The 27,250-nt window shown below is 39.5% G+C and overlaps 1 protein-coding gene across 1 annotated transcript; it reads right to left on the bottom strand.

Moving 5' to 3' along the window:
• Nucleotides 1-2,992: 2,992 nt before the first annotated feature.
• smc1b (structural maintenance of chromosomes 1B) lies at nucleotides 2,993-26,990 on the bottom strand. The gene is made up of 25 exons (XM_066649051.1): nucleotides 26,800-26,990; nucleotides 26,491-26,679; nucleotides 25,972-26,084; nucleotides 25,562-25,765; nucleotides 25,193-25,431; nucleotides 24,499-24,757; nucleotides 24,082-24,222; nucleotides 23,742-23,824; nucleotides 23,344-23,551; nucleotides 22,952-23,137; nucleotides 22,521-22,706; nucleotides 22,131-22,277; nucleotides 21,842-21,979; nucleotides 21,617-21,733; nucleotides 21,176-21,282; nucleotides 20,921-21,062; nucleotides 20,471-20,616; nucleotides 7,660-7,813; nucleotides 7,256-7,351; nucleotides 6,844-7,000; nucleotides 6,298-6,452; nucleotides 6,057-6,208; nucleotides 5,607-5,676; nucleotides 4,206-4,316; nucleotides 2,993-4,091 (listed from the first exon to the last, which is right to left on the bottom strand). Exons 1-25 carry the CDS (start codon nucleotides 26,906-26,908, stop codon nucleotides 3,996-3,998), a joined length of 3,705 nt encoding a protein of 1,234 aa, XP_066505148.1. The 5' UTR covers nucleotides 26,909-26,990; the 3' UTR covers nucleotides 2,993-3,995.
• Nucleotides 26,991-27,250: the final 260 nt, after the last annotated feature.

The following is a 27,250-nucleotide window of genomic DNA, read 5'->3' on the forward strand; positions in this document are numbered from 1 at the left end:
ATAGGACATTCTGATTTGTTGTCTCACTCTCTATTCTGCCTTAAATTGGCTGTCACATATTATTCTCATAAGAAGTATAACACAAATAAATAAACCAAACCAAACCAAAACATTTAGCCAATTGTTTGGTGAAGTCACATTTGCCTAACTGGAATTTCACCAAGACTATTTTTCATTGAAATCAGGCTTGTCTAACACCACATGTAAGATATATGGTAAGATAACATGTCACATATGAATTTTGCATTGACAGAGCTGAATTCTAATGGGAATGGTCTGTTTTGGAAAGTTACATAGAAATAGATCTGATGCTAGTGTTTATTTTACCTGAGGAGACATTTGTGCCGAAAAGGGAGTCACACCAGACGGTGCAGCACCCTGTTTACTCTCCGCTTCAACACAGGAGCTAGGCCCTAATCTCCAAAAAGGGGAAAGAAACACTTTTTAGCTTTAACTGTTCATACAAATTTACAAATAAAATGTATCTAATAAACACTCTGAATTATCAAAATGAGTGAGGATTTAAATCAGATTATAAACCACATGCAAACGTAATTTGAACTAAAATAGGACAAGTTTTTTGATGTTTGATATTCAGAGTGGGGTGGCACGGTGGCGCAGCAGGTATTGTCACACAGCTCCAGGGGCCTGGAGGTTATGGGTTCGATTCCTGCTCTGGGTCTGTGAGGAGTAGTGATGTGTCGGTCGCAAACGAACCGGTTCAAAAAGCTGGTTCTTGTAAGTGAACGATGAGAGCCGGTTCCCGTCCAAGACTGAGCCATTTTTTTCTAAGGCTTGTCATTCAACCAATCAGAGAACAACAAGCAAGCCACAGAGGACACTGCAAGAAGAGTTCCCTCAGAGGATGCAATGCTGGAAGTACGGTTTTATATTATTGTAGCGACATCAGTACCCTCTGAAAGAATCGTTCCAAAAACTGGGCAGATAATAACAGAGAGAAGAAACCGGATCAACCCCTCCAAGCTGAGACACTTGGTTTTCCTGAATACAGATTTGCCTTCCAAAAAATAGTTGAAGAAAATGTTAAATCAATTAATCACTACAGTTGAATGCTGCTGTTTTGCACTTTGCAGAGTATTTGTTTATTTTATTACCCAGAAATAGATGATTATTTAATAAGCTATTTTGTAATACCTACCTTTTGGGTTCCATTGCCTATATTTCAGAGTTTACAAGTGATTTATTATTAAGGTGTTTAAATAAAAATCCAGTTATTTATACAACTGAATGTGTGAGTGCAATCAGTGAGTTATTTCAAGACAGCCATAAAAACAATTGGCCATTGCAACACTTTATTTTTAATATTGAACAATAATATTTTGTCCATATAGTCATGTAAAATGTAGGTAATATTGTTCTGTACCAGTGGAAATAAGTGGTAAAACAAAGAGCCATTTAGGAGCTGAAAGAGCCTGCTCTTTATGAAGAGCCGAGCCAAAAGAGCCGGCTCCCCAAAAAAAAAAATTTCCATCACTAGTGAGGAGTGTGGTGTGTTCTCGCTGTGTCTGCGTGGGTTTCCTCCGGGTGACTGTCTGTGAGGAGTTGGTGTGTTCTCGCTGTGTCTGCGTGGGTTTCCTCCGAGTGACTGCCTGTGAGGAGTTGGTGTGTTCTCCCCGTGTCTGTGTGGGTTTCCTCCAGGTGCTCCGGTTTCCTCCCACAGTCCAAAAACACACGTTGGTAGGTGGATTGGCAACTCAAAAAAGTGTCCGTAGGTGTGAATGAATGTGTGAGTGTGTGTTGCCCTGTGAAGGACTGGCGCCCCCTCCAGGGTGTATTCCCGCCTTGCACCCAATGATTCCAGGTAGGCTCTGGACCCACCGTGACCCTGAACTGGATAAGGGTTACAGATAATGAATGAATGAATGTTCAGACTGCAATATAACGGTCCTGGATAAGCCAAAATTATCTGATGGAGCTCTGTCAAATCAATGCACAACTAAACAGGATAAGAATATGTGTCATTCACGATCCATGAGCTACTAGCTTTTTTAAACACTGTGCATCAGTGCATATTTATTCACTTGTAAGCCCCTACTGACCTGCTGCAGGGTATTCTGCTCCAGTTTATAGCACAGCCAGGACCGGGCCTGTTCTAGTGTCTGCAGACCCAGCCACAGAGCATCTCTCTCTCTCTCCAGCTCCTGCATGTTCTTTACCTGTCGGCAAAAAAAGTTCATGTAAATTAAAAAACAGCAACATCCTTGCTAATCGAATACCAAAATATCAAATGAGTAACATTTAGATACAAATGTCCTTTCAATTTAATGATAGATATTAATTTTCATTTGTTGCATTTAGCAGTGCAACCTTTAATTTTCTGATCAGTAGGTGTTAGGAGTCTTGAGTATTAAAATATAACTGTCCTCTACCTGCTTCTACATAAATACTCCACTACATATTCCAACAACCTGAGTTTCAGAGTATGCCAAACATATGTCAAACATGTCAGCTATTAGCATCCTCTCTGAATTCAGTGATATAAAAATACTGCAATGTGTCTTCACATCTGACATTTCTTAGCAATACTCACATTTACACAATTGAAATCAGTGGATCCATATTTCATAAATGTAAAAAGATATTTCGGCATTCATCTAAAATGTTTCATGTTTAAAAGGAGAGATGCACAGTCTGAGATTGTGAATTTAAGAATTTGTTAGTCATTTTGTTTGGTGTCTCTCTAGAGACCTTACATAGACCAATAAGGGATAAAAATAAAAATAGACTGTGTAACACTTTCTTATAGAGTTGGAACACCACTCTCGAATCTGGGTGGGGATTCTGCAGTTGGCTGTGATAATTAACAAGAGGGGAATACAATGAAGTCATCCAAATACACAAACAAATCCATAAAAATAAAGTATTATCATTTTAAAATAAGGGCAAAGCAACTGCCTTTTTAAACATAACAAATACCAATTTTGTACTCTCATTGAAGTGATTATTACCAGGGTACATTTTAATGACATGACATGCAACAAGCCACCTACACGGTCTTAACTACTCACATTTTAAATGTACTGTGCACAATAAATTATATAAATGTCTGTAGAGGAATATAACATCTTTGCCACAGTACTTAGGTTACAACATAGGAAAATCAGGTTAGACTCAAATTAAATTGTTAATTAACAACAGGCTTTGAAAGTTCCAATAACTTAACAAGCCGAAATAATTAAAAGGACTAACCCAGAGGAAGAATCGTAAGGCATCCAAACTCCTGATGCTACTCTGCAGAGGCACAATGACCACTGTGTAGGATGCCATGAGAAGCACCAGTGAGAAATGAAGATGAAATGGTTCAGAGATCAGTATTCTCTGCCTAACCCCCATTTAAGCAGAAAGTGTGAAATGAGAAATGGGTGAGAGTGAAGAAGAGATTTTGAAAGTGTGTGTTAGAGTGTTCAGACTGTTAGCAGGGTTTCTAATGAGTAGACCATTAGATCACTCCCCAAATACAACATTTACATAAACATTCATTTATTAGGGAAAAGAAAAACATTAAAAAACTGGACATCCTTATTCCAGACCTGCAACAAGCCAAAATATGAATGAATATTTAACATAATAACATGTTACTTTAACATTACCAGGTCAAAGAAACATACTAAAACAGAAACATTCCTTTAATTAATGTACCAAAACTGCTAGAAGGTTCAACTACTCAGAAAGTCATATAAACATTAAAGGGTAAATTTAAAAAGGTCATTCAGAGTGGTCTGAACTGTTAACTGCAAAAAAGCTTACTGTCACAAATCATTATGTTTCTCTGACCTTTCTCAATGACTGTTAACATCTGAACACCTTTAAGTAGAAAATGAACATTAAAAAAAACGGTATTAAAATAAATTAGTATTAAACTCAACTTTCAGAAGTACTGCTAATTCACATAACAACAATAAAAAAAAAATATATATATATATATATGGCTGCCAAGAACAAATAATTATCTCATTTTGTTCTTTCTGTCTCTTTCAAGCTTCCATGTCTATCTCTTTGCTGTTCTCGTCATTGAGGGGATACGGAGTAAGGTCCAGCGACAGGAGACGGCTGGACATGCACTCATTAAACTGTAGGGGGCGACAAAAAGGAGATATTAACAGGAGTAGCCAGTTTAATACATTCCACCTTACATTCACATCATATGTATGCACTTGCATTCCTGAATATTTATGAACGTGTACCTCAGAGTAGACCCCCAACAGAGCATCTGAGCGTGAATAGAACTCTTCTTTCAGTGAGATTACAATGATCTGCAGGTTCCCTTCTGATTGCTCCCTAATGAAACTTGTTACCTGAAAAAAAAAATAAAACAAAATATGGCAAACACTATATATTATAATACTATAACACTATATATGTCCACCTAAACTATAAATAACAATAAAGGCTCCTATTTCAGTACTGTAGTTACAGAGTCACAGGATATCTGATTAAGTTTAACCATTAAGTTAATGGTTAAACTTAATTGTATTGGGGGCGGCATGGTGGCGCAGCAGGTAGTGTCGCAGTTACACAGCGCCAGGGGCCTGAAGGTTGTCGGTTCGATTCCCACTCCGGGTGATGCTGTTACACAGCGCCAGGGGCCTGAAGGTTGTGGGTTCGATTCCCACTCCGGGTGACTGTCTGTGAGGAGTGTGGTGTGTTCTCCCTGTGTCTGTGTAGGTTTCCTCCGGGTGACTGTCTGTGAGGAGTGTGGCGTTTTCTCCGTGTCTGTGTGGGTTTCCTCCGGGTGACTGTCTGTGAGGAGTGTGGTGTGTTCTCCCTGTGTTTGTGTGGGTTTCCTCCAGGTGACTGTCTGTGAGGAATGTGGTGTGTAATCCCTATGTCTGTGTAGGTTTCCTCCGGGTGACTGTGAGGAGTTGGTGTGTTCTTCCTGTGTCTACGTGGGTTTCTTCCGGGTGACTGTCTGTGAGGAGTTGGTATGTTCTGCGTGGGTCTCCTCTGCGTGCTCCGGTTTCCTCCCACAGTCCAAAAACACACGTTGGTAGGTGGATTGTCGACTCAAAGTGTCCGTAGGTGTGAGTGAATGTGTGTGTGTGTCTGTGTTGCCCTGTGAAGAACTGGCGCCCCCTCCAGGGTGTATTCCCACCTTGCGCCAAATGATTCCATGTAGGCTCTGGACCCACCGCGACCCTGAACTGGATAAGCGGTTACAGATAATGAATTAATTAATTAAGTGAATTAATGACAACACTTTATGTGAAGAGTTACAATTTATATTTTTGTTTACAAATTTGAAATCATTTGTAATTTGAGCAATTGTATTTCCATAAAATATGCAATTCTGATTCCATATTCAATATTTAAAATTTTGGGAACAACAGCAACAAAGTAAAAAACGATACACAGCAATTATGGATTAAAGTAAAGTGTTGTCTCCAGATTTACTTCTATAAAAATACAAGGCATTTTGTATATTATTTTCACTTTTACTTTGTTATAGATGTTTCAGTTTTTATGCTTTTTTTCCAGGCTTAATTAGAGCACTCCTGAATGGATTACCTGGCTCAGGTACACTAAGATGTTAGAGGTTATTTTACAGTGTAATACAAATGTTTAATCCCCCAAAGAATATTTCTTGCCTTGCCAATGTTTGTGTTGTCCAAGGCAGCATCCACCTCATCTAGCACAAAGAATGGAGCAGGACGGAAACTGAAAATGAATAAGAAAAAACACTAAGACAACAGCTTAGTCTACTAAGCAAAGTAAAAAAAAATAATTAATGGCTTGTTAATATCAACTCTTTAATATTTAGATTTTAAGCATTGCTATTAATATAAATAAGATGTCATGGCAAACCATTTCATCATCTATAGGAATAATTATGCATTTGTATTCAGCACAAATCATCTGGTAGTTACTGTGATTCTAATACAGAAGGGTGATGTACTGTTTACGTGCTTACAGATTGTTGCAGTTTGATCAATTATGAACAAATTGAACATAGTCACACCAACACCTAAACCTACATCTAACATACATCAAGAAAATGTATTATTGTTGACAGTATTCTTTATTCTGTGTGTAAGTACCTGTGGATGGCAAACACCAAAGCGAGTGCTGCAATAGACTTTTCTCCTCCTGAAAGATTATCCATAGCCATAAATCTCTTACCAGGAGCCACACAATTATAGCAGGTGCCTTCCAAGTAAGGCTCATCTGGATTCTCAGCACTCAGAATAGCCTAGTGCAAAAATATTTAAACAAAGGTTTCATAATTAAAAAGAAAGATTTGTAAAGAAAGTGAAAAAAAAAATCCAAGGCCTGTCTCACTTGGGCACTGTCGTTTCTGCAGAGCTGTTTGTAAATCTGGTTGATGGCAACAGACACATGTTCAAAGCATTGGCTGAAGAGATGGAAGCGCTTTGCTTTCACTTGCTCAAACTCCTGATGACATTTCTTAGCTGCACGTGTGCTAGCTTCGAAAGCTGACACACACACAAACACACACACACACACACACACACAAAACATGGTCCAATTATATTGCGCCAATATAATTGACACTAGATAAAGACACTTGTGATGTGTAAGCTTCTCTAGAATAACTGTTCAAATATGCAAAATGAAAAGGAAAATATTCTTTCAGTACATTCTGAGAGATCTGACTTACAAATTTATAAAAGGACTCAAAAATAGATATTTGCTCCCGGAGATTAGCAGATGGCCCAACCCTAATCAAGAATCCCTGATCCAGTAAAGCAGTGCCATATCTAACGTATAACTGGCTGGTTCAATATAAGATGAGTTGGAACTAAGCTCTGCAAGGGTAAATCTGAAGCACAAAAATTCAGTGGTGCATTTTAGCATGTCTTTTACCGTCCAGGACATCACGAAAACTGTCTTTGACTTCCCTCATCTTCTCCAAAGCCTTCAGGTTGGGTGGTTTGGCTGCCAGGATGAGTTTGTCCAGAGATGACACTTTCTCTTGCATCATCTCAAATTGGGCCTCCACCTCACCCTCTTCAGTCAGACTCTTGAAAAACATAGAAAATATAACAGAACTGTCCTAATGACCCAAAACAATGCCTTATTTTAAAAACAGTCTCTAAAAACAGTAGATTTGTTTGTCCTTGATTATTTTTTCACTAGAATTTAATATTAAAATATTTTGACAGTGGAGATGAATACAGTAATGAAGAATCTTGCAGAATTATTAAAAAGTGAAACCTTAGAAGCAACTTTGTATACAAAACACTGTCTGTATGTGTGTGTTAATGCCCAGTCTCACTTTGAGTTCCTCTCCTAGTAGGCCATAGTCAAACACCATATGTGATTCACGCTCATAGATGTCCAGAGTGCTTGTGCCCTGGGACTCAGAATCCAGCTGTGTTTGAGGGCAGAGAGCTTTTATTATGGGATATGTCAATAAGGAAAAAGTAATTGTGTATTTAATTTTAGTTTTCATAATGTGTTGTACTATTTCCTTATACATTTCTTCATAATTCATAATACAGTAGAGATTCCCTATACAAATCCAATAGAGGCCAGATAAAAATGATGGTTAAGTGCAGGGCTAATACTGCACTCTGGGATATTAGAGAAATATTATTTGAACAAATTACCCTAGTAATTTTTCAAAGTAAAAGTTAATGTTAACAATGTTTCATAGTACTGTGCATTCTGTGAGTGTACCTGGATGTCACTGATCTCATCTAATGTTCCTGAGAGCAGGGTAAGGGGCAGGCCTTCAATTTTGCAGGCCAGCAACAAGTTGTGCTTACATAGCCTCTGCTGCTCCAAAGCTGTCTCTACAGAGTTAAGATCTTTCTGCTTTTTCACCAACCCACTGAGAAAGAGAGAAGACTAACTAAAATCAGTTGTCTTTATTGTATTATCACAGCAATCCCATTCCTGTTCAAAAAATTATAAGAAGTGCTTAAGGGACACTAATTAGGGTCCTAGCACGTAGTGTGGGGACCCTATAGCGATTGTCGGGTTTTTTCTTATTAGGGGTCCAAGCACTGCAAGTGCTGGAGCCCTATTGTTTTTGTTCCGATTTTTCTTCTTTTTTAGGGGTCCAAGCACTGCAAGTGCTGGAGCCCTATTGTTTTTGTTCCGTTTTTTCCGCTTTTTAGGGGTCCAAGCACTGCAAGTGCTGGAGCCCTATTGTTTTTGTTCCGATTTTTCTTCTTTTTTGTTTTTTTTCTTCTTTTTCTCCGATGAAACGCGATGGGCAGCCCAAACCGTAGGTCCTATAGACTTGTCGTTTGGTCAACTGGTAGTAAACCCTCCCGCTACTCAGGCGCAAAAAATCAGCTCAATCAGCCTGATGGTGGCCCTATATCTCCTACCCCGTGTGGCGTAGAGACGAAATTCTTTTTTTCCCTGATTCCTCAGGTCAGACCCTACAAAAAAGCCTAAAGAACCCATAAGCTCCGCCTACTTAGATTTTGAGCTAATTTGCATAATATGCAAAATCGCACATATTTTTGAGCGCGAACTAGTCTCTGGAAATGTACCCAATATGGACATATGTGGTATCAGCAGAATCCTAAGATCCTTAACTTTAATAATTATCCAAAAAAAGTTGGAATTTCATCTCTGCTCGGCTTCCAGACTCCGCCCAAATACACGGGTTGAGCTCACGTTCCAAAAATCAGACAAATACAGCTATAATTCACAAACGCTTTCTCCGAATGTTACGATACTTCACATGCTTGATCCCTATAAGGGATGGAAGCCATAAGTACTTGGCTGTGCAACTGCAAGCCTAGGGGGCGCTATAACAGCAAAAAAATTGTTACGCTTCACAGGATTGTCCGATTGACATGCCGATTGGTATGCATGTAGTGTGTGATGAGCTGACTTAGAATCTATGACGATGATGTCATATTCGAAAAAACATGGCCGCCATCGACCAATCAAATTTCAGCAGCTGTTTCATGACCTTAACAAGGTCCTATCATCATGACACTTGCATGGTATATCCATGGCAGAACTTCCTAAGCACATAACATTTTTCATTACAATAGCCACTAGGGGGCGCAATTCAAATTTTCTATATGAAAATATGGAATATCTCAGGGAAATATAAACATATTGACAAGCAGTTTGCTTTATTGCATACTCTGCATACTGTCATACAACTTTGCAATTGCAACTATTGTCAAAAAAAGCATAGTTTATCCACAATAGTCAGGTATGTGAAAATGGAGCTTTTCGAACTCCTCCCTGGAAATTTGTCTTATCAATAAGCAACAGGTATTTTTGAAGTCTGTATGGACTGTAGGTAAATAATTATCAAAAAAATGTAGAACTTTTGACACGCTGTTGTGGCAGTAATTTAACAAATATGCATGGGCGGGACTCGATGCACTCTTTGAGCTATAACTACAACAAACTTCACCTAAATCAAACACAACTTGGTGCACATATGTATGTCATTACTCTGAAGTACTCTGCTAAATATGCCCGCATTGCACAGAAAGGGGGCGCTACAATTAGACAACAACTGGTTGCATAGGTTATTAATTGATTACTCTGCAACCTAGAGATGCAGTAGCAGCAAGATGAGACAGATATATTCCAAAGACCATGGGAAAGGAGCTTTTGCATTTTCATAACATATGACTAACGCATTTGTGAGTTATATCTGTTTCTTATGCAGTGTTTCAAAGGCAAGCTGCACAGCTCTATTTAAGCAGAGGCTGCAATCACTCAGTAATGAAAGTTCCACATTTTGTTGATAATTATTCAAATTCAGGTTCTTATGAATCTCATGATAACACATATGTCCATATTGGCTTTTGATCCAAGCACTAGTTCATGATTAAATATATGTCTGTTATATCTCATCCTGCAGATCCTCTCTATGCAGAATCCCCCCTCAGCCCCTCCTTCTCCTCCTCACACACAGACTGTCACCTCTCCCCCTCCCCCTGCCAGTCAGAGAGGGCCAGAGGACACAGACATTTGAAAGCAGATCTAAACAAATCAACAATACCATCATGACAACCTCATTTTAATTTCAGTGTCCGTGTTTTCAGCTCCACTGTTCACAGGTGCACTTTGTAGATCTAAAACTACAGAGAGGGGTGCACCTCTTGCTCTGCATACTTTCATTGCTCCTTTTCACATGTTCTTCATTGGTCAGGACACATACAAAGCAGATATGCTGAAAATGTATGATCTACTGTCTCTGCCTTTTTTTATCTATAATCTGGACCAACAGGGTATGTGTGTGTAACAGTGTAGACAGTGAGTGGACACAGGTTTTAAAATTATCCAGTAGCACTGCTCTTTCTGATCCACTCATAAGAGCACTACACACACTGCCATATCACCACAACGTCACTATCACTGCAGTGCTGAGAATTATCCACCACCCAAATCATATCTGCTTTGTGGAGGTCCTGAACATTGGGTCAGAATCCAGGGTGAAATTCCAGATTCAGTTCTGTGCTCTGTAACCCAAGCCCGATGTTCACCTGTCTGCAGACCAGAAATTCACCCACTTATCTACTACCCCTTCTTCTTACAATCCAGAGCACCAAGGTTCACATTTTAAAGCACTACAAAATCTATCTTAAAGTGTGGCTCCTGTATCAGGAAATGTCATATGCTACCCTCTTGCTCTGCAAAGATTGCTTGCTTTCACCCTGCTCTTCAATGGTCTGGACTCCCATACCGCAGGTATGACTCAGGTGTTGGAGTTGTAAATCCCTCAGCATCACTGCTGGACAGAGAATAGTCCACAACCAAACACTGCCAGCATAGAATGTCTTCTGTCCACTGATAACAGACTCGAGTACAAGCCACTCCACATCATATCTGCTGTTTGGGGCTCCTGAACATTAGGGTGAGAAACCAGAGTGCAACTCCAGAGTGACATCTGTGCTCTATACTGTGTCTGTCATCCGCTACTCATCCATCTCACGCTACACTTCCAAAGAGATGCCAGAACAGCATGGAACACCTTACAAACACTTCACAAACTTCCCCAAAAGCCCCTACTATCTCAGGACAGCTCATATGAATAAAACACCTTACAAACACTACACAAATTTCCCCAAAAGCCCCTACTATCTCAGGACAGCTCATATGAATAAAACACCTTACAAACACGACACAAACTTCCCCAAAAGCCCCTACTATCTCAGGACAGCTCATATGAATAAAACATCTTACAAACACGACACAAACTTCCCCAAAAGCCCCTACTACCTCAGGACAGCTCATATGAATAAAACACCTTACAAACACTACACAAACTTCCCCAAAAGCCCATACTATCTCAGAACAGCTCATATGAATAAAACACCTTACAAACACTACACAAACTTCCCCAAAAGCCCCTACTACCTCAGAACAGCTCATATGAATAAAACACTTTACAAACACTACACAAACTTCCCCAAAAGCCCCTGCTATCTCAGGACAGCTCATATGCTAGCACATTGTTCTCCTACCAGCGAATACCAGCTTGGACCCCGGGAATTGTCGCTTGCGGCTATATTTAGGGGTCCAAGCACTGCAAGTGCTGGAGCCCTATTGTTTTTGCTCTGTTTCCTCTTCTTCTTCTTCTTTTTCTCCGATGAAACGCGATGGGCAGCCCAAACCGTAGGTCCTACAGTCTTGTCGTTTGGTCAACTGGTAGTAAACCCTCCCGCTACTCAGGCGCAAAGAATCAGCCAGATCAGCCTGATGGTGGCACTATAGCGACACGGAACGCGTCGCTGCCTATATCTCCTGCCCCGTGTAGCGTAGAGACGAAATTCTTTTTTTCCCTGATTCCTCAGGTCAGACCCTACAAAAAAGCCTCAAGAACCCATAAGCTCCGCCTACTTAGATTTTGAGCTAATTTGCATAATATGCAAAATTGCACAAATTTTTGAGCGCGAACTAGTCTCTGGAAATGTATCCAATATGGACATATGTGGTATCAGCAGAATCCTAAGAACCTGAACTTTAATAATTATTCAAAAAAAGTTGGAATTTCATCACTGGTCGGCTTCCAGACTCCGCCCAAATACAGGGGTGGAGCTCGAGTTCCAAAAAATCACACAAATATAACTATAACTCACAAACGCTTTCTCCGAATGTTACGATACTTCACATGCTTGATCCCTATAAGGGATGGAAGCCATAAGTACTTGGCTGTGCAACTGCAAGCCTAGGGGGCGCTGTAAAAGCAAAAAAATTGTTACGCTTCACAGGATTGTCCGATTGACATGCCGATTGGTATGCGTGTAGTGGGTGATGAGCTGACTTAGATTCTATGACGATGATGTCATATTCGAAAAAACATGGCCGCCATCGACCAATCAAATTTCAGCAGCTGTTTCATGACCTTAACAAGGTCCTATCATCATGACACTTGCATGGTATGTCCATGGCAGCACTTCCTAAGCACATAACAATTTTCATTACGATAGCCACTAGGGGGCGCATTTCAAATTTTCTACATGAAAATATGGAATATCTCAGCGAAATATAAACATATTGACAAGCAGTTTGCTTTATTGCATACTCTGCATAGTGTCTTACAACTTTGCAATTCCAACTATTGTCAAAAAATGCATAGTTTATCCACAATAGTCAGGTATGTGAAAATGGAGCTTTTCGTACTCCTCCCTGGAAATTTGTCTTATCAATAAACAACTGGTATTTTTGCAATCTGTATAGACTGTAGGTCAATAATTATTCACAAAAGTTTGAACTTTTGACATGCTGTTGCGGCAGTAATTTAACAAATGTGCATGGGCGGGGCTCCATGCACTCTTTGAGCTATAACTACAACAAACTTCACCCAAATCAAACACAACTTGGTGCACATATGTACGTCATTACTCTGAAGCAGTCTGCTAAATATGCCCGCATTGCACAGAAAGGGGGCGCTACAATTAGACAACAACTGGTTGCATAGGTTCATAATTGATTACACTGCCACCTAGAGATGCAGTACCAGCAAGATGAGACAGTTATATTCTGATGACCATGGGAAAGGAGCTTGTGCGTTTTCATATCATTTGGCTAAAGCATTTTTCAGTTTCAGCTGTTAGTTATGTGAAGTTTTGAATACAAGCTGTACTGCTCTTTTTAAGCAGATCCTGCTATCACACAGTAATGAAAGTTCCACATTTTGTTGATAATTATTAAAGTTCAGGTTCTTATGAATCTCATGATAACACATATGTCCATATTGGCTTTTGATCCAAGCACTAGTTCATGCTCAAATACATGTCTGTTCCCACTCACCTGCCTGGAGTCTTCTCTTTTTTGCTGAATCCCCCCTCAGCCCCTCCTTCTCCTTCTCACACACAGACTGTCACCTCTCCCCCTCCCCTCCCCCTGCCAGTCAGAGAGGGCCAGAGGACACAGACAATTGAAAGCAGTTTTAAACAAATCAACAGTAACATAATGACCACCTCCTTATTTTAGTTTCAGTGTCCATGTTTTCAGCTCCACTGTCCAAAGTAGCACTTTGTAGATCTAACATTACAGAGAGGGGTGCACCTCTTGCTCTGCATACTTTCATTGCTCCCTTTCACATGTTCTTCAATGGTCAGGACACATACAGAGCAGATATGCTGAAAATGTATGACCTACTGTCTCTGCCTTTTTTATCTATAATGTGGACCAACAGAGTATGTGTGTGTAACAGTGTAGACAGTGAGTGGACACAGGTGTTAAAATCTCTAGCAGCACTGCTGTGTCTTATCCACTCATAAGAGCACTACACACACTGACCTATCACCACAATGTCAGTGTCACTGCAGTGCTGAGAATTATCCACCACCCATATTAAATATACTTTGTGGATGTCCTGAACATTGGGTCAGAATCCAGGGTGAAATTCCAGAGTCAGTTCTGTGCTCTGTGCTGTCTCTGTAACCCAAGCCCCATGTTCACCTGCCTGCAGAACAGAAATTCACCCACTTATCTACTACCCCTTCTTCTTACAATCCAGAGCACCAAGGATCACATTTTAAAGCACTACAAATTCTATCTTAGTGTGGCTCCTGTATCAGGAAATGTCATATGCTACGCTCCTGCTCTGCAAAGACTGCTCGCTTTCACCCTGCTCTTCAATGGTCTGGACACCTATACCTCCATACAGCAGGTATGACTCAGGTGTTGGCATTTTAAATCCCTCAGCAACACTGCTGGACAGAGAATAGTCCACAACCAAACACTGCCAGCAGAGAGTGTCTTCTGTCAACTGATGACTGACTCGAGTACAAGCTACTCCACATCATATCTGCTGTTTGGGGGTCCTGAACATTAGGGTGAGAAACCAGAGTGCAACTCCAGAGTGACTTCTGTGCTCTATGCTGTCTCTGTCATCCACTACTCCTCCATCTCATGCTACACCTCCAAAGAGATGCCAGAACAGCATGGAACACCTTATAAACACTACACAAACTTCCCCAAAAGCCCCTATTATCTCAGGACAGCTCATATGCATAGAACACCTTACAAACACTACACAAATTTCCCCAAAAGCCCCTATTGTCTCAGGACAGCTCATATGCATAGAACACCTTACAAACACTACACAAACCTCCCCAAAAGCCCCTACTATCTCAGGACAGCTCATATGCATAGAACACTTTACAAACACTACACAAACTTCCACAAAAGCCCCTACTATCTCAGGACAGCTCATATGCATAGAACACCTTACAAACACTACACAAACTTCCCCAAAAGCCCCTATTATCTCAGGACAGCTCATATGCATAGAACACCTTAAAAACACTACACAAACCTCCCCAAAAGCCCCTACTATCTCAGGACAGCTCATATGCATAGAACACCTTACAAACACTACACAAACTTCCCCAAAAGCCCCTACTATCTCAGGACAGCTTATATGCATAGAACACCTTACAAACACTACACAAACTTCCCCCAAAGCCCCTACTATCTCAGGACAGCTCATATGCGTAGAACACCTTACAAACACTGCACAAACTTCCCCAAAAGCCCCTACTATCTCAGGACAGCTCATATGCATAGAACACCTTACAAACACTACACAAACTTCCCCAAAAGTCCCTACTATCTCAGGACAGCTCATATGCTAGCACATTGTTCTCCTACCAGCGAATACCAGCTTGGACCCCGGGAATTGTCGCTTGCGGCTATATTTTTTCTTCTTTTTCTCCGATGAAACGCGATGGGCTGCCCAAACCGTAGGTCCTACAGACTTGTCGTTTGGTCAACTGGTAGTAAACCCTCCCGCTACTCAGGCGCAAAGAATCAGCCCGTTCAGCCTGATGGTGGCGCTATAGCGACGCGGAACGCGTCGCTCCCTATATCTCCTACCCCGTGTGGCGTAGAGACGAAATTCTTTTTTTCCCTGATTCCTCAGGTTAGACCCTACAAAAAAGCCTCAAGAACCCATAAGCTCCGCCTACTTAGATTTTGAGCTAATTTGCATAATATGCAAAATCGCACGCATTTTTGAGCGCGAACTAGTCTCTGGAAATGTACCCAATATGGACATATGTGGTATCAGCAGAATCCTAAGAACCTGAACTTTAATAATTATCCAAAAAAAGTTGGAATTTGATCTCTGCTCGGCTTCCAGACTCCGCCCAAATACAGGGGTTGAGCTCGCGTTCCAAAAATCACACAAATACAGCTATAACTCACAAACGCTTTCTCCGAATGTTATGATACTTCACATGCTTGATCCCTATAAGGGCTGGAAGCCATAAGTACTTGGCTGTGCAACTGCAAGCCTAGGGGGCGCTATAACAGCAAAAATATTATTACGCTTCACAGGATTGTCCGATTGACATGCTGATTGGTATGCATGTATTGTGTGATGATCTGACTTAGATTCTATGACAATGATGTCATATTCGAAAAAACATGGCCGCCATCGACCAATCAAATTTCAGCAGTTGTTTCATGACCTTAACAAGGTTCTATCATCATGACACTTGCATAGTATATCCATGGCAGAACTTCCTAAACACATAACAATTTTCATTATGATAGTCACTAGGGGGCGCAATTCAAATTTTTTATATGAAAATATGGAATATCTCAGCGAAATATAGACATATTGACAAGCAGTTTGCTTTATTGCATACTCTGCATAGTGTTATACAACTTTGCAATTCCAACTATTGTCAAAAAATGCATAGTTTATCCACAATAGTCAGGTATGTGAAAATGGAGCATTTCGAACTCCTTCCTGGAAAATTGTCTTATCAATAAACAACTGGTATTTTTGAAGTCCTTATAGACTGTAGGTAAATAATTATCAAAAAAATGTAGAACTTTTGACACGCTGTTGTGGCAGTAATTTAACAAATATGCATGGGCGGGACTCGATGCACTCTTTGAGCTATAACTACAACAAACTTCACCTAAATCAAACACAACTTGGTGCACATATGTATGTCATTACTCTGAAGTACTCTGCTAAATATGCCCGCATTGCACAGAAAGGGGGCGCTACAATTAGACAACAACTGGTTGCATAGGTTATTAATTGATTACTCTGCAACCTAGAGATGCAGTACCAGCAAGATGAGACAGATATATTCCAAAGACCATGGGAAAGGAGCTTTTGCATTTTCATAACATATGACTAACGCATTTGTGAGTTATATCTGTTTCTTATGCAGTGTTTCAAAGGCAAGCTGCACAGCTCTATTTAAGCAGAGGCTGCAATCACTCAGTAATGAAAGTTCCACATTTTGTTGATAATTATTCAAATTCAGGTTCTTATGAATCTCATGATACCACATATGTCCATATTGGCTTTTGATCCAAGCACTAGTTCATGATCAAATATATGTCTGTTATATCTCATCCTGCAGATCCTCTCTATGCAGAATCCCCCCTCAGCCCCTCCTTCTCCTCCTCACACACAGAGTGTCACCTCTCCCCCTCCCTGCCAGTCAGAGAGGGCCAGAGGACACAGACATTTGAAAGCAGATCTAAACAAATCAACAATACCATTATGACCACCTCATTTTACTTTCAGTGTCCGTGTTTTCAGCTCCACTGCACACAGGATCACTTTGTAGATCTAAAACTACAGAGAGGGGTGCACCTCTTGCTCTGCATACTTTCATTGCTCCTTTTCACATGTTCTTCAATGGTCAGGACACATACAAAGCAGATATGCTGAAAATGTATGATCTACTGTCTCTGCCTTTTTTTATCTATAATCTGGACCAACAGGGTATGTGTGTGTAACAGTGTAGACAGTGAGTGGACACAGGTTTTAAAATTATCCAGTAGCACTGCTCTTTCTGATCCACTCATAAGAGCACTACACACACTGCCATATCACCACAACGTCACTATCACTGCAGTGCTGAGAATTATCCACCACCTAAATCATATCTTCTTTGTGGAGGTCCTGAACATTGGGTCAGAATCCAGGGTGAAATTCCAGATTCAGTTCTGTGCTCTGGGCTGTCTCTGTAACCCAAGCCCGATGTTCACCTGTCTGCAGACCAGAAATTCACCCACTTATCTACTACCCCTTCTTCTTACAATCCAGAGCACCAAGGTTCACATTTTAAAGCACTACAAAATCTATCTTAAAGTGTGGCTCCTGTATCAGGAAATGTCATATGCTACCCTCTTGCTCTGCAAAGATTGCTTGCTTTCACCCTGCTCTTCAATGGTCTGGACACCCATACCGCAGGTATGACTCAGGTGTTGGAGTTGTAAATCCCTCAGCATCACTGCTGGACAGAGAATAGTCCACAACCAAACACTGCCAGCATAGATTGTCTTCTGTCCACTGATAACAGACTCGAGTACAAGCCACTCCACATCATATCTGCTGTTTGGGGCTCCTGAACATTAGGGTGAGAAACCAGAGTGCAACTCTAGAGTGACATCTGTGCTCTATACTGTGTCTGTCATCCGCTACTCATTCATCTCACGCTACACTTCCAAAGAGATGCCAGAACAGCATGGAACACCATACAAACACTACACAAACTTCCCCAAAAGCCCCTACTATCTCAGGACAGCTCATATGAATAAAACACCGTACAAAAACTACACAAACTTCCCCAAAAGCCCCTACTATCTCAGGACAGCTCATATGAATAAAACATCTTACAAACACTACACAAACTTCCCCAAAAGCCCCTACTATCTCAGGACAGCTCATATGAATAAAACACCTTACAAACACTACACAAACTTCCCCAAAAGCCCCTACTATCTCAGGACAGCTCATATGAATAAAACATCTTACAAACACGACACAAACTTCCCCAAAAGCCCCTATTATCTCAGAACAGCTCATATGAATAAAACACCTTACAAACACTACACAAACTTCCCCAAAAGCCCCTACTATCTCAGGACAGCTCATATGCTAGCACATTGTTCTTCTACCAGCGAATACAAGCTTGGACCCCGAGAATTGTCGCTTGCGGCTATATTTAGGGTCCTAGCACGTAGTGTGGGGACCCTATAGCGATTGTCGGGTTTTTTCTTATTATTATTATTATTAGGGTCCTAGCACGTAGTGTGGGGACCCTATAGCGATTGTCGGGTTTTTTATTATTATTATTATTATTATTATTATTATTATTATTATTATTTTTCTCGACTAAAACTCATTCTGGAGCAAAGACCGTAAGGCCCAGAGCCACCAAAATTTAAGGGAAGGTACAGCTGAGGTGCAATTAGAGAACTATGGAAAATTATACCTATTGGCCTCAAGGTGGCGTTTACCAAACACGTTTACGTCCATATCTCCTAAACCGTATAACGTAGAAACAAAATTTTTCTCTGAATCCTTGCATCTAATTGTATCTAAAATGTTAGCTCCGCCCACAATAAATTTGAGTTAAAATTGATAAATTGTAAAATTTACTTTTGTGAACTAGTCCCTGGATTTTAGTCCATTTCCCTAGAACTTGGTACCAAAATCTTCACAGGTATTCGAAGGTCAGGAATTATCCAAAAAAATTTGAAATTTCGATTCAAAATGGCCGCCATATGCAAATGAACCTCTTCGGCTTTTCATATGTGTTACTTAAAAATTCATAATAATTTCATACTTAACTCAAATGTGTTCAAATTTCATATTACACTTCCAGACATGATTCTGAGGTACCATGTCAAAGGAGAAGCCAATATTCATATAGGGGGCGCTCTAAATGCTACAAATTTATAACTCAACATACGTAAGGCAGATCGGAACCCCCTTTGGCATGCTGCTTCTATCTGCAAGGCTATAAGTGGAAATTTAAGAACAACGCGATTCGGGCAAAATTGTGATCGTCATCGGCCAATTAGATTTCAGCAGCTGTTTGACAACCTTAACAAGGTCCAATCATTATGAGAATTGACTCATATGTCCCTGGTGGCACTTCCTAAGTGCACAAAAATGTACGTAACGATAGCCACTAGGGGGCGCTATATCAAGAATATTTGATATTTCTCAGCAAAAATTAAGCATATTGACACGCAGTTTTCTTCATTGTATACTCTGCACAGGGCCTAACAACTTTGTAATTGCAAGTGTTGTCAAAAAATGCATCGTCTTTTCTCAATAACCAGTTGTTCAAAATTGAACTTTTTATACTAGTCCCTGGATTTTCACTCTGTTCCCAAACAATTGACCTTGTTGGAATCTGCAGAGTCTGTTGATCAATAATTATCAAAAAAAGTTCAACATTTAGTCAAACCAGTGCCACAATAAATTAATAAATTGAGCCGTGCTGCGATTTATAAATTATTTCAGCTATAGCTTAAACAAACTAAGCCCAATCAAGACCAAACCTGACATAACTATTTAGAGCCTTACCCTGAAGCATTGTGTATAATATGACTCAAATCTACAAAAAGGTGACGCTACAATTAGAGTTTATTTTGTTATATGCTGTTTCTGTGTTCATGCTGGATTTCTATTATTGGGAGGGGCCTATAAGCCACATGGTGATGAAAGTTTAACATTTTATTGATAATTATTAAAGTTCAGGTCCTTAGGAATCCGCTGATACCACATATGTCCATGTTAGTTACATATTCACAGAGCAATAAACAATTAAAAAGTGTGTGTGTGCATTTCTAACACGAACTCCTCTGCAGCTCCATGAGTCAAAAGTACACGCTTTCACCAGCAGATGGCACTCTAAGACCAAATATTGCTTTGTTCAACTTCATTCATGAAATCCTATTCATCTGCACAAGTGAAAGGTCATAACATATGGACATAAATATTTATCATAATTGAAACCAGCACTCACCGGTCATGACACACACGTCACATCTCACATGTCTTTTGCTAAACATTATAACAACATCTACAACAATATCTTACACCCAAATTTCCCTTGTTTGGCCAAACAGGCCCATGCTCCCAAAGACCTCATTGTTGGCTGAGACTGTCAAAGTGCTCTGATGTGGCTTATCCGTGCTAGGACCCGCCATTGCCGCTTGCGGCTATATTTGTTATGATAAATCCAATTAGTAAAGATTGCTACAGAGAGTATACAGATACCTAGATTTCACTCGAAGGTCTCTAACTTTATTGTCCAGCTCTGCTTTCGCATCATTAACACAGGCCTTTTGTCCCACCAGCAAGTTTTTTAGTTCCTGGACCTTGAACTGAGTCTCATCCACTACACCCAGGAACTTTTCTTCCTCCTAAAGAACAATCATATAAAATTGTCACATGGTTTTTTCAAAAAATTCTAAACAAAATTTAAAGAATGTAAATCCACAACAACATATAACAAATATAAAGTAACACTTTAATATTAAAAAAAATTGAAAAGATTAAAAATAATAGTGATGCATTGCTTATATATGATGTGAAATCAACACAGACTGTGAGTAGATTTAACCCCAAAATTAAATGCTGCCACATCCACCTCTTAAAAAGCTATGTCTCCCCCAATCACACGATGCTGGCAAGGTGTGACAAGGACATGCTTCCTTTGAGACTTGCCTCTTTCAAGGTAAGAATCATGGCTTCCTCTTTCCTAATTGTATCCTCCATTTTGAGCATAATCCTGCTTTGTTTGTCTAGCTGCTCCTGTTCATACTCCACCTGTGTTTTAAGACGTGTGCACTGGGACTCAAACTGTAGCCTGCAAAAACCAGTTAATATACTTAACACAGGTGACTAGAAAAATACATAATCAATGACTTTTGACCTAGGCATATGTTCATGCATCCTGTGATATTTGTAATAGTGTTGTACCGCTTCTGTTCAAATTCCTCTTGCTGTCTCATGTAGTCCTGCTCATATTCACGAATGCTGACCAACCCAATATCAGCACAGAAGTCTGAGAACACCACATCCTCAATCTATAACCAAATGAAACAGCTCAGACTACCCAGCAAGTATGCTGAAATCTTGTTTGGGGCTTCTCATATACACACTCATAACTTTGATTGATTGTATACTCTAGGTTACTATTATGAAACCCAGTTTAAAAAAATGTCTAATTATGTTTTTTTTAATGTAGAGTAATTGCTAATATCCTTTATCTATTCAACACTGATTTCAGGTTTTAATTACTCTCATAAAACATTTCAGAATTGAGCACACTTCAACAATTTGTTTTGCTGAAGCACCACTTTCCATTTGCCTGTTTTTTTGCCAACTGCCAAACTTGTACATAAATGTAAGAGAAGTCACCTGATTGACTTTTTCTTTTATGGCTGCCATGTCATTCTCTTTTTCTTGTACATTAACAGCCTGCACTTCAATCTGGGAATTCAGGTTTGTAAGCTCACTCTTCTGTCTGGAGATTTCCTGCAACACATGCAAACAGACACACAAACATACATACATGCTGTTATGATGTCAGTGTCTATGTGTGTGTGTGTGTGTGTGTGTGTGTGTGTATGTATGCAAGCTTACAGCATGACATGCTGGGATGCTCTTCTTGCATATGACCTCCAACTCAGAGTTTGTGTATTTCAGCCGAGTCTGGTTTCCTTGGACCTGGGCTCTAATCTGTTTTAGCTCAGCCTCCTTCTGTCTTAGCTTCAACAATCCCTGCTCACACAAAAGTCTTGGATTTGTGCAACTTTAAACTCAACTCAAACAACAGTTTTTTAGAGGCAAGTCCATCTCTGACTGCTCCATGACATGGCACTACCAAACTCTGCTGGTGAAACATAAAGAAACATTTGCCCTATATTTTTACCATCAGCTCTGCAGTGAGCTTCTCTTTCCTCTCTTTTAAGCCACTCATCTCCTTCTCTTCCCAGCGCCGAGCTTTGCTTCGTAGGTGCATTGAGCCACCAGAGATCACCCCTGACTTAGAGAACATGGTACCATCCAAAGCAACAGTCTGCCGAGTTACAGAGCAACATGATAAGTAGAGTTTTGTCTAAGACGGTGAAGTGTCCTTTAATACGTTTATGAAATTACTGTCTGTGTACTAAATCTATTGAATTTTTAAACAATACAATTACAATTTAAGGCTGCTTTGCCACAGTTTAGGTTATTCATTTAGCTTGTTGAATGACTGCTAATCAAATCCCTTCAAAACTGTTTGTTGTTTATGTATTAGATAATCATGTATAAACCTCACCTTGAAACGTTCTGGGCCACCAAAAGCAACATTGCGAGCCTCTTTTAGTGTCTCGCACACCAGAGCATTCCCACACACAAACTGCACCACTCTCTTCAGCTGAGGTGCATTCTGGGAACACTGCACCACATCCACCACCATCTTGGCTCCTCGTACCTCCCTCAGGCGCTCATTCAGAGGACTAACCTGACATAAAAATAAGAAAAAGTTCCAAAATTGACACACAAAACAAAGGTAGCGGTTTAATATTTCTGAAATTATCACTGTATAAAAGGTTATTTAGTATTACAAATATATAATTTCATTGTAGCCCATTGTTATAGGCCAGCCCTTGACAAATGTAGATTGTGATAAAGTGCACAATCTCTCAGTAAAATCTCTCAGTATTATCTTGACTCACGCAAGAGTTAAGCTGACAGTGCCTTACTCACATCTAGATAGTCAATAGGGAGGAAAGTCTCTGGCTCAGCTCTTTCCTCTTTTATATACTGAATGCAGTCACGAGCCACCTTCACTGACGTCACCACAACAGCATTCATGTATCTACCAAACACCTTTGTAACAGCAAGCTGGTATTTCTTGTGGATGGGTTGGCACAGATCCACCAAGCGCCCATACTAGACAAAAAAAAAAAGAATCAGTCAATGAAATACACTTACCAAGGTCATGAAGTTTAAACTAAAAACTAAGAAGTGATTACTGATATAAGCTATTACTGATCTATTATACTTGTCTAACCAAATACTATTTCAAATAGTATCATCCCAATAAATCACATGCATTACAAGTAGCTGGCTGTGTATTACTGTTTATGTTACAGTACCACAACATCCGGGTAAAGTCTGCGCAGACTCTCAAGGATCTCGTCTCGTTTCTGCTGACGACGGTTCTCCTGCCTGTCCAAGCGAGCATTCTGCAACTCCCCCAGCACCTTCACAAGTTCCTCATTCACCTCCTGTATCCGCAGACGGCTAAGTTCCAACTCTTCTGCTAGACGCTCCTCTTGTTCTCTCTGTTCCTCCAGAGTCTTGCTGACAAAGAAAAACAATGGAACATGTTCAAAGGGTAGTAAAGAGTAAAAGGGTAATAGAGTATTGTTGTAGCTGTCATTTTATATAAGATAAGACAAACACCTGCTTTGAAAAGGTTTATAATAAGCCTAAAGAATTTCTGAATTAGATTACTGCATATATAGGGATGAAATGAAGAATAAAAACATACGTAGTGGTGTTTACATATTCTTCAAGTTTTCCTGCTCTTCTTTCCAAATCATCCATCTGAATATGAGCATGCCTAATATTCACCTATATTTCAAAATATAAACAAATTAATTAATTAATTTACAACATTTAAAAAAGAAAGACACACTATATTACCTAAGCAGATATGATGTTTTTAGGATGTGGACAAGTTTTAATGTAATGTTTCTATACAGCTCATATTAATAAATAATAGAAAAACATTTTAAAATCAATGAGTATAAATCCCATAATGTATTATATTTTAATAATATCTTCAGCAATCTTCAAACCGATGTGTCCATAGTCCATAGTACACCAACCTCAACCTCAATTTTATGTCTTTTGTCAAACTCAAGCTTCTCCCTATCAGCCTTCAGCTCCCAGCATATTTTCTCAGCTTTCTGGACAAAGACAGCTCCCTTTCTCCTCGCCAGTTCTTTCAGCTCATTATATCGCTCCAGCTGTGGCAAGACATAAAACAAACCATTATTATTACACCTAACTAGCAGCACCTACCATGTATTGATGCGTAAATTCACAATACATAATAACGACGTTAGCCATAGCCAGTTGTTTCTTTTTCCAATAAAAATAAACTAAAGATACAGCTTTAAAATACAAAGTTATTTTCAAAATGAAAACATTAACTTTGTCATTACTATTTGTTGGACAAGCATTTTTAGAGTAAAAAACACAGTGAATGTAACAGTTTTAACTTTAACTTTTAACTCTCCAACCTGAGCTTCATCCAGGTGTACACCTGCACCCCATTGGGCTCGCTTTTCCTCCACTTCTCTTTCATAAGCCTTCCAGGCCTTCTCCATGTCATCAAGCTCCCTCTCCAGCTCCTGCAGATCTTGTTGCTTCTTGGCCTGCTCTTTCTGGCTCTTCTGCAGACTGGCTTGTGTCTCATATACCTTGCTCTGGTGGTGAGCTGTGTTCACTTTAGCTTTAATGTATTGTGGCCTCTGCTGGTTTAGTATTTGCTCCTGGGATCTGGAGAAAAATGCATGTGTATTGAGATTCAAGCATGAGACTAATAAAGAATTAACATTTCTCTATCTGAAATACAGAGTAAATTCACCAGTGTTAAATCAACACTGTTAGTGTTAAATTAACACTGTTAGTGTAATAATGCAGCACTCTCAGTGTTATGTTAACACTAATAGTGTTGATTTAACACTGGAGAATTTGCTGTGTACCATTTAAGTCTATCGCTTAGTTATTCCAGAGCAGCAGGCAGCAATTTGAAACATGGATCTAGATTATGTATGTAACCCTTGGTATGTGAATGCTGATATAAAGTTAATAAAACACTTCTTTACACTTTAACTGTACAATTTGAGATCCAGACATTTTGTTTACTGTTTGCATTCTCAAATGTTTCATTTTCAAACAGTAGATTGAAACACTAACTGAAAAGGCGCTCACCTGATATCTTTCTCTAATTTCTGCAGCTCTCTGCTGACACGTCCATGCTCTTTCTTTCTACTCTTCAAAGCTTGTTCCAAAACACCTACAGAACTCTGCACAGCAGTGACTGACTCCTGTTTCTCTCTCAGAGACACCAAAAGTGCCTCTATGCCTCTCTCATTGCGGTAAAGCTGGAAGAGACTGAGCTGGAGCTTGCTTTCACAGAGTTCATCCACCAATGCCTGATATTTCTCAGCCTGGACAGAGGAGCATATGCATTTAAAAATTGCTGTGAGAATCTAATGACATATAATAGTAGCCTAAAACCTACTACCATATAATTTCTTATATAATTAACAAAAAACAGGTAAAGCTTTCATTTTACACCTCAGTCTTGTCCTTGAAGACCTGTTTCTTCTCTGCAGTAGCCGCCCGTTTCCTGTTAAATTGGAACTGAGAATCCTCTTTGGCTTTCTGCAAGGCTGATAGCTTGGCATCATACTCCTTTGCCAGCTCTGAAGAATTACTAATGAGCTCAAACATCTTTGTGCGTTCCTTAGCATTCATCATAGCAATCGACTCCACAGTACCCTGTCAGTCACAACCATGACAAGAGTGTACAAATTTAATAAATGTTTACCTCAATTAACTGACTAAAGTCCTATTAGCTAATGCTAAAATATGTGTAATAAATTTAAATTTTAAAACTTTAATTTTTGTGATTAACTGTAATATGTAAATTACATGTAAACAAGGAAGTAATAATGTTTTTATAAAGAAAAACATGTCAGCAGCACCTGGAACACCAGACAGTTTCTGGCTTTGACCACGATGCCGACCTTTTCCAGCTCTGCTGTGTACTTAGCCAGCGTAACCTGCCGGCCATTTACACGGTACTCAGAGGATTCATCTGAAGAAGCACAGAGAGAAATGCGATAAGCAAATCTTCAGGGCATTATATATACATCCTTTGACTATCAGGAAACAATATACATTTTTACAAAGGCAATTGTATTTATAGATAAAAATTATTGCAGGTTGACACATTATATTAATATATTAAATCTCAACATTAACTGAACAACATTGTTTTCAGGAAAAAAACTGTAAACTGACTGTATGGGCATAAACATACACAATAACTATGACATTAAAATCACCTCATTTCTTCACAAATTGTCCATTTTATTTTATATATATATATATATATATATATATATATATATATATATATATATATATATATATATAGAGAGAGAGAGAGAGAGAGAGAGAGAGAGAGAGAGAGAGAGAGAGAGAGAGAGAATGCTTTAGACCTGTTATGGTTCTGCTGAAGCAGATCTCCTGTCCGCCATCGCAACAGAAGTGGAGTGTAACGGAGGCAGTGGAGGCGACGGGTTTGTGAATGTGAGCTCCGTGGATCAGCTCTCTAGTGTGTTTCACTCTCAGACTTCTCACTCTCTCTCCCATCACAAAGCCCAGAGCGTCCATCACATTAGACTTTCCTTAAAGAACACAAACCATTTCAGTTTTAACATAAACGCCATTAAACGCTCAGGCTTAACTGGCCTAAACTTGCTTGCGCAAGTTGGAGTAGCTTGAATGCTACCGTAGTGATACGTTACCTGAGCCGTTGGTACCGATAATGCAGTTAAACCTTTTAAACGGACCGATAGTCTGCTTCCCTCGCCAAGACTTGAAATTTTCCACATCTATCTGCTTTAAATAACTCATTTTTATTATAAATATCAAATACACCAGTAAAAAATAAAATGGCGAGCTGAGAAAGCGAGAATTTAGTGATTGAGCTACAACGGTCACCTCAGGAAAAAAATGAGCGGGAAATGTATTTTTCTTTTTTTTCTTCTTCTTCTTTTTTTTAAATAAGTAAATATGAAAAGCACAAAGTGTGGTTTTAAAAAAGGAAAAGAAAAGTGTTTAACTTAAAATAAATATGCAATTAAATTATGTTCTTATCATTTTAATATAAATATATTTCACATATTTTATTTGTAGCATAGATTTCTGAAGGATTGCATTACATGAGGATTCATGAAACTAAATCTTAGTTTAACT

This window comes from Hoplias malabaricus, chromosome 17 (assembly GCF_029633855.1).
Source record: "Hoplias malabaricus isolate fHopMal1 chromosome 17, fHopMal1.hap1, whole genome shotgun sequence".
Taxonomy (NCBI): Eukaryota; Metazoa; Chordata; class Actinopteri; order Characiformes; family Erythrinidae; genus Hoplias; species Hoplias malabaricus.